The sequence below is a fragment of the Bufo bufo genome, chromosome 9, assembly GCF_905171765.1.
Source record: "Bufo bufo chromosome 9, aBufBuf1.1, whole genome shotgun sequence".
In the NCBI taxonomy this organism is placed as follows: domain Eukaryota; kingdom Metazoa; phylum Chordata; class Amphibia; order Anura; family Bufonidae; genus Bufo; species Bufo bufo.
In genome coordinates this window covers 217,296,143-217,305,392 of record NC_053397.1, presented here as the reverse complement: position 1 = coordinate 217,305,392, position 9,250 = coordinate 217,296,143, and the positions used below count along the sequence as shown (strand labels likewise).

The 9,250-nt window shown below is 43.4% G+C and overlaps 1 protein-coding gene across 1 annotated transcript in view; it reads left to right on the top strand.

The window, feature by feature from the left end:
* The first annotated feature begins 1,604 nt into the window (after positions 1-1,604).
* Positions 1,605-9,250, top strand: part of LEPR (leptin receptor) — a 79,735-nt gene continuing 72,089 nt past the window's right edge. The window contains exon 1 of the mRNA XM_040407798.1: positions 1,605-1,682. Within this exon, the coding sequence (XP_040263732.1) occupies positions 1,653-1,682 (30 nt within the window). The 5' untranslated portion in view covers positions 1,605-1,652. The remainder of the gene's footprint in view (positions 1,683-9,250) is intronic.

Sequence of the window (9,250 nt, the reverse complement as noted above, 5' to 3'; positions counted from 1 at the left end):
TTTATTCTCCTTCCTTTTCAATATCCTTGTTTACATGCAGAGGCTGAAAACTCATCCTGGCCTAGTCTTCCTTATACCACTACTGTTTGCTACAATGTATCAGTGTGAGTAACACAACAGTAGCAGAAATCTCTGTCCTGTCCCGGACTGAAGGAGGATTTTCCTATGTTCCAACGAATACAACATTTAAAGATGTCGCCCCAGAAGCATTCTTTGAAGTGGTGAATATCTCAGCACTGCCTGGAGAACCATAAAATGACACATGCAGCACGGAGCCAGGTGGGATTTCTTGCCCACCATCTCCTGTAGGGCTGATTCACACGACCGTGATCGGCCCAGGAGACACGGTCCGTGCGTCGGCCGCATCGTCCAGGCCGACCACGGCTCCCCTGTCCTGAACTGACTATATCATAGTAGTTTATGATAACAGTCAGTCTCTGTCTGATCATAGTAATAATGTACTGTACTCACATCATCATGTACAATAGAGCATAATCATTCATTACTATGATACAGTCAGTTTGGGTGAGGGGAGCTGCGGTCGACAAATGGACAATGTGACAGATCATGGTCATGTGAATCAGCCCTAACACTGATACACTGTAACAAGCCCATCAGCTGTGTAAATGCAGGCCTAAAATTCTCCAATAAAGTATATATATTGTGTATATATAGTCACAATTCTGCAAATTTCGCAAGCAAAAAAAAGTCGACCCTGAAATACAAATCTGGCAATGGACTAAAACGATTATGCAGGAATGTAAAGTATTCCCTAACAGACCAAGTGACTTATCTGGCAGCAATGCATCAAACATCAGGAAAATGATGTTAAAGGGGTATCCAGGTGCTTAATATTGATGACCTACCCTAGGGATAGGTCATTAATATCAGTTCTTCGGGGTCAGCTCCTGGCACCCCTATCGATCAGCTGTATTAAGTGGCACACCTGTGGGCGCCGTGGCCTCCTCGCAGCTTACCAAGCACAGTGCCGTCCAGTGTATAGCGGCTGTGCTTGGTATAACAGTTCAGCCCTATTCACTTGAATGGGACCCAGCGGCGCCTTGGCCGTATGACCGATGAATGTGACTGGCCACAGTGCTCACCCAATCGCAGGGGGTGCCCGAGGATAGGCCATCAATATCAAAATCTCAGAAAACCCCTTCAATTCCATTAAAATGAATCTAAAGAGAAGGTTTTTGTCCACTCCTTCGTGTGAGATGCTACATAAGATGGACGTGTAACTCTGCATTAAACATGATAAACTTGCTGACTGTTTGCAGCTGCAGAATGATTCTTGTCAGAAAACTAGAAAAAATCCCAGCGGACACAAGAAACGTATCCTGCATTCTTAAGTGACTCCCTATACAATATGACTGCAAAATACTGACTCCTAAAAATGTCTCCAGCGGGGTCAATTTAAAATATTTAGTGTATTATACTGATGGCCTCTAGGGGGTAGCACATTACTTATTGCTAAATAAATCAAATTAAGAATGACTGTGGAGTGTGCAGAAGGTGGAACCTATGCTATAAGCAGGGACAGTCTGAGCCTTCCTGTGCCCATAGATATCATATACACAGCAGACAGAAAGACAGACTGCTCCAGGGGCAGAATGTTCACATCTTTGTAAGTGGCCAAAACGAGACCACCAATGCCAGCCACAGCAGAAGTCAGAGTTTTGGTAAGTGCCCCTTTACTTCCCATAAGTTTTAGTGGTTCTCCCAAAAAGTACTAGCAATAGACATCAGACCCCAGACCTGAGACTTAAATACCTACCTCGGACAAGACCCCCAAATACATTTAGATCTTTAAATAATTTGAAGCCCCAGACCAGACCCCCTAAATTAATTCAGACCCCTGATCAGACTTCTCAATCAATTCGAGCCTCACAGAATCCTTTAAGACATCATTGTTTACTTAGGATGTTCTGTGACATCATTATCAACCCAGAATGCTTTATGACATCATTATCTATTCAGGGTGTTCTGTGACATCATTATCTATTCAGGGCGTTCTGTGACATCATTATCTATTCAGGGTGTTCTGTGACATCATTATCTATTCAGGGCGTTCTGTGACATCATTATCTATTCAGGGCGTTCTGTGACATCATTATCTACTTGATGTTCTGTGACATCATTATCAACCCAGAATTATCTGTGACATACTTTCCACTGAATGTCTGCTGACAAAATTGTGAACCAAGAATGTTCTGTGACTTCATTGTGTGACATCATTGTCAACCAAGAGCGTTCCATGACATCCTCATCCACAAGGATTGTTTTGTGACATCACAACCAGCCCAGAATGCTCTGTGATGTCATTAGCCTCTAAAAATGCATGAGGTTCAGTGGTCTTTTGCAAAAATCAAGTTCATGTTTCATAACAATAGTGAAAGTCCATTGATTGTTATTGTCGGTCATCATAGTTTCATATTTTTATATTTATATTTATTGTTCTTTTACACAAAGTTACTGGAATAACTGAATTCCATTCCAGCCAAATCCCATATCCGGTTCTGGAGCAGCGGGACTCAATATTTAGAAGTTTTCATATTTGGCAGGAAATTGTTATGTTTGTAAATTTTTGGTAACAAGCAGAGGAAACATCATATGAAAAAGAGTATTTGTCAGAATACCCAGGGTGCAACATGAGAGGCGGAGGATGGGCAAATTCTGGAGAAGAAGTCCGGATAATCCCCCACCGTGTGCATTAATAACCATTGTTCTCCAGCTCTCAGAGGAATAGAAAATTCAGGCTTACTCTTTTATTATCATTATCCGTAAATAAGAAAAAAACTTATATTAGAATGTGACCAAGGAAAATTCTAGAAATGACTGCTCCCTTGTGGGAAAGAATATAACTGCTATAATACTGCTCCTATGTACAAGAATATAACTACTATAATACTGCTCCTATGTACAGGAATATAACTACTATAATACTGCTCCTATGTACAAGAATATAAGTACTATAATACTGCTCCTATGTACAAGAATATAACTACTATAATACTGCTTCTATGTACAAGAATATAACTACTATAATACTGCCTCCTATGTACAAGAATATAACTACTATAATACTGCTCCTATGTACAAGAATAGAACTACTATAATACTGCTCCTAGGTACAAGAATAGAACTACTATAATACTGCTCCTATGTACAAGAATATAACTACTATAATACTGCCCCCTATATACAAGAATATAACTACTATAATACTGCCTCCTATGTACAAGAATATAACTACTATAATACTGCCTCCTATGTACAAGAATATAACTACTATAATACTGCTCCTATGTACAAGAATATAACTACTATAATACTGCTCCTATGTACAAGAATATAACTACTATAATACTGCCTCCTATGTACAAGAATATACAGTGGGATGCGAAAGTTTGGGCAACCTTGTTAATCGTCATGATTTTCCTGTATAAATCGTTGGTTGTTACGATAAAAAATGTCAGTTAAATATATCATATAGGAGACACACACAGTGATATTTGAGAAGTGAAATGAAGTTTATTGGATTTACAGAAAGTGTGCTATAATTGTTTAAACAAAATTAGGCAGGTGCATAAATTTGGGCAACACAAAAAAGAAATGAAATCAATATTTAGTAGATCCTCCTTTTGCAGAAATGACATCCTCTAAATGCTTCCTGTAGGTTCCAATGAGAGTCTGGATTCTGGTTGAAGGTATTTTGGACCATTCCTCTTTACAAAACATCTTTAGTTCATTCAGGTTTGATGGCTTCCGAGCATGGACAGCTCTCTTTAAGTCACACCACAGATTTTCAATTATATTCAGGTCTGGGGACTGAGATGGCCATTCCAGAACGTTGTACTTGTTCCTCTGCATAAATGCCTAAGTGGATTTTGAGCAGTGTTTAGGGTCGTTGTCTTGTTGAAAGATCCAGCCCCGGCGCAGCTTCAGCTTTGTCACTGATTCCTGGACATTGGTCTCCAGAATCTGCTGATACTGAGTGGAATCCATGCATCCCTCAACTTTGACAAGATTCCCAGTCCCTGCACTGGCCACACAGCCCCACAGCATGATGGAACCACCATCATATTTTACTGTAGGTAGCAGGTGTTTTTCTTGGAATGCTGTGTTCTTTTTCCTCCATGTATAACGCCCCTTGTTATGGCCAAATAACTCAATTTTAGTTTCATCAGTCCACAGCACCTTATTCCAAAATGAAGCTGGCTTGTCCAAATGTGCTTTAGCCCACCTCAAGCGGCACTTTTTGTGCTGTGAGCGAAGAAAAGGCTTCCTCTGCATCACTCTCGCATACAGCATCTCCTTGTGTAAAGTGCGCCGAATGGTTGAACGATGCACAGTGACTCCATCTGCAGCAAGATGATGTTGTAGGTCTTTGGTGCTGGTCTGTGGGTTGACTCTGACTGTTCTCACTATTCGTCGCTTCTGTCTATCCGAGATTTTTCTTGGTCTGCCACTTCGAGCCTTAACTTGAACTGATCCCGTGGTCTTCCATTTCCTCAATATGTTCCTAACTGTGGAAACAGACGGCTGAAATCTCTGAGACAGCTTTCTGTATCCTTCCCCTAAACCATGATGGTGAACAATCTTTGTCATCAGGTCATTTGAGAGTTGTTTTGAGACCCCCATGTTGATACTCTTCAGAGAAAATTTAAAGAGGAAGGAAACTTACAATTGACCCCCTTAAATACTCTTTCTCATAATTGGATTCACCTGTGTATGTAGGTCAGGGGTCACTGAGCTTACCAAGCCAATTTGAGTTCCAATAATTAGTTCTAAAGGTTTTGGAATCAATAAAATGACAACAGTGCCCAAATTTATGCACCTGACGAATTTTGTTTAAACAATTATAGCACACTTTCTGTAAATCCAATAAACTTCATTTCACTTCTCAAATATCACTGTGTGTGTCTCCTATATGATATATTTAACTGACATTTTTTATCGTAACAACCAACGATTTATACAGGAAAATCATGACGATTAACAAGGTTGCCCAAACTTTCGCATCCCACTGTAACTACTATAATACTGCCTCCTATGTACAAGAATATAACTTCTATTCAACAATATTGTAATGTTGCTTAGTCTCTCTTTTGTTGATTATGATGCTAACTATTTGCCTGGTTAGAGATGATACCTTCGCTTGACATTTTGCTATGCATACTGTTTTATATGATTATTATGATCCTTCATACATTAAGTTTTTCATAATGTATTCTTTATGCTGAAAAATGTATCATGTATCATTCTACTTGTTATTTTTTGTGACATAACCAATAAAAAGAGATTTGGTTAAGAATATAACTACTATAATACTGCTCCTATGTAGAAGAATATAACTACTATAATACTGCTCCTATGTAGAAGAATATAACTACTATAATACTGCTCCTATGTAGAAGAATATAACTACTATAATACTGCCTCCTATGTACAAGAATATAACTACTATAATAGTGTTCCTATTGTGGGGAACCGTACTCACTTGACCAGTGTACAGAGGCAGGGACACCAAAACATTCAACAAAAGTCCTCTTTATTTTGGCTTTTTCATCAAAAGTACAGCCAGTACAGCCAGGATCGCAGCCGGGTCAAACAGTTGTAGCACGCTCTGACAGTGTTACTTCACACTGTCTGCCTTCCCTCCAGACTGAGACATACCTAAGATCCAGCAGCAGGATTAAATAGGATCCCTGGACATGAGCATGCCTCAAGTCCCGGACTGGAACCTGGGGAACAGGCACCCACCCAACACATTGCCTGTTCCCAGTATAAGCCCACCCTGAACTAGCTGAACCAGCTACACTATCTATTTTTTGTGTCCACCAGCTAACTTAGTGGACACCTAGGCTAGGGCTTTTACTCCACCAAGGCCGGGCACCTTGGTGGCACATTCCTGGTAAGCAAGCCGCTTTAGAAGGCTTCCTGAAAGATTCTGGGTGACGCATATCTCCCCTCATAGATGACTCCTGTCACCGCCTTACATACCCCCCCCCCCCTTTGTTCAAACCTGTGGGGGTGAACACATGCCATACAGTGGACTCTGGACAGGGCGTCCGCATTCTCCTGCAGCGTCCCCGACCTGTGTTCCACTGTAAACTTTAAATTTTGAATGGAGAGGAACCATCTGGTGACCCGAGCATTCCTCACCTTCGCCTTACTCATCAACGTGAGAGGTGAGTGATCGGTCACCAGGCGGAACGTCCTCCCCAGCAGATAATAGCGTAGCGATTCAAGTGCCCATTTGATGGCGAGACACTCCCTCTCCACTACACTATACCTAGATTCGGCTGGCGTTAGTTTGCGGCTCAGGAAACGAACTGGATGCTCCTCCCCCGTTAACCTCCTGAGACAGTACAGTACCTAGACCTACTTCAGAGGCGTCTGTCTGTACAATAAACTCTTTATTGAAGTTGGGTGTAACTAGGACCGTGGTCCCACACAACACCGACTTCAGTGACCTGAAGGCCTCCTCTGTCTGAACAATCCAGCGGACCATTACAGACTTCCGTCCTTTCAGGAGGTCCGTTAAAGGGAACCTGTCACCTGGATTTTGGTTATAGAGCTGAGGACATGGGCTGCTAGATGGCCGCTAGCACATCCGCAATACCCAGTCCCCATAGCTCTCTGTGCTTTTATTGTGTAAAAAAAACCGATTTGATACATATGCAAATTAACATAAGAGTCATATCTTACTTGTGTGACCAAAAAAGAGTCATATTTTTAAGCTCTGACTCATCTCAGGTTAATTTGCATATCTATCAAATCATTTTTTTTACACAATAAAAGCACACAGAGCTATGGGGACTGGGTATTGCGGATGTGCTAGCGGCCATCTAGGAACCCATGTCCTCAACTCTATACACAAAATCCCGGTGACAGGTTCCCTTTAATGGTGAAGACAACGTGGCAAAATTGGGAATAAACCTCCGGTAATATCCCACTAACCCTAAAAAAAGCTTTTACCTGCCTTGTCGTAAGGGGTCTGGGCCAGTTCTGTATGGCTTCTTTCTTATTTACCTGAGGTTTAATGACTCCCCGTCCAATTACATGCCCCAGGTACCGAGCTTCTTCCAACCCTATTGTACATTTCTTCAGGTTGGTGGTCAACCCCGCTTTCCGAAGAGAGTCTACCACCGCCTGCAACTTGGGTAAGTGACTCTCCCAGTCCGTGCTAAACACTACAATATCATCGAGATAGGCCGAAGCATACTGACGATGGGGCCGGAGGATGATATCCATTAACCGTTGGAAGGTGGCCGGAGCGCCATGTAAGCCAAAGGACAACACCTTATACTGAAACAGCCCTTCAGCGGTGACAAAGGCAGTTTTCTCCTTTGCAGCCTCCGTTAAGGGCACCTGCCAGTACCCTTTTGTGAGGTCCAAGACCGAAAAGTATCGTGCTTGCCCTAACCATTCTATCAATTCATCGACCCGAGGCATGGGGTAGGTAACTTTGATACTTCATTGAGCTTTCGGAAGTCGTTACAGAATCGTAACGTTCTGTCTGGTTTTGGTATAAGGACTATTGGACTAGCCCACTCACTTCGAGACTCTTCAATGACCCCTAGTCGCAACATCGACTTCACTTCCTCAGAGATGGTTTGTCAGCGAGCCTCGGGCACCTGATATGGCTTTAAGCGAACTTTGACCTGGGGCTCGGTGACAATGTCATGGCGGACTATGGGGGTGCATCCAGGAAGTTCAGAGAATACATCCCTATACCGACTCACAAACTCTCTGACCTCCTGAACCTGTTTAGTAGACAGGCCATCGGCTATCTTCACCGCAGAGGAGGCTTTCTCCGGGATCACTGGTGGCACCAGAGCCTTCCCCGCAGTCAAGACAGAGAGTGGGTGGTCCCCAAACATACTCTCCCTATCTCTCCAGGGCTTTAGTAAGTTAACATGGTATACCTGCTCTGGCTTTCGCTGATCCGGCTGGTATACCTTGTAGTTCACTGGTCCTACTTTCTCCATCACTTCATAGGGTGCCTGCCACCTAACAAGGAATTTACTGTCGACCTTGGGCACAAGTACCAGTACCCGGTCACCAGGGTTAAAAGTCCTTACCTGGGCAGCCCAGTTGTATACCCGGCTCTGGGCCAGTTGTGCCACCTCCATATGCTCCCGGACAATCGGCAGAACTGTCCTTATTCTTTCTTGCATTTTCTCTGTGTTCGATAACACTCTTGTGTGGGGTGGGCTGTTGCTCCCATGCTTCTTTAGCTACGTCAAGCAACCCCCGTGGATGTCTGCCATACAATAATTCAAAGGGTGAGAACCCAGTGGAGGCCTGGGGCACTTCTCGTACAGCGAATAATACATACGGAAGCAAAATATAACAGTCCTTCCCATCTTTGGACACGGCTCTCTTGAGCATGGTCTTTAAAGTTTTGTTAAACCTTTCCACAAGTCCGTCTGTTTGGGGATGGTAAACAGACGTGTGTAAGTGTTTAACACTTAACAACCGGCAGAGTTCCTTCATGACCTTAGACATGAAGGGAGTCCCCTGGTCTGTCAAGATCTCCTTAGGTATCCCTACTCGAGAGAACATGCCTAGTAATTCTTTGGCTATAAGCTTAGCCCGATGTATGGCACAGTGGAATTGCCTCAGGATATCTGGTAGCGTAATCTAAGACCACCAAGATATGCTGGTGACCTCTGGCTGACTTATTTATAGGGCCTACCAAATCCATGGCTATCCTTTCAAACGGTACCTCTATGATTGGCATAGGTACCAATGGACTACGGTAATGGGGCTGGGGGCAGGTTATCTGACACACTGGACAGGACGGACAGAACCTCCTAACCTCCTCATATATCCCGGGCCAAAAAAAACGCTGCAATATTGGCTCTTGGGTCTTTTTAACCCCCAGATGACCTCCCAGTACATGCGTGTGGGCCAAGTCTAACACCATCCAGCGGAAAGGCTGGGGTACCACCAGCTGCTCTATTACCTCTTTTTGCACCTTGTCCACCCTGTACAATAGGTCTTGGTTAAAAGCCAGGTGGGGAAACACAGATTCTGTTCCTGGGTGCTGAGCCACACCATTGATTACGGTTACCCTATCTTTCGCCCGCATCAATGTAGGATCCTGGAGCTGGGCTGTCCAAACGTTTCTCAGGACACCTCCAGGTCCGGGATGGATGGGGTCTCTACCGTCTCACCAGCCAACACCTCTAGGGGAAACCTATCGGGATTACACTCTATATCTGTAGTGGTACCCCAG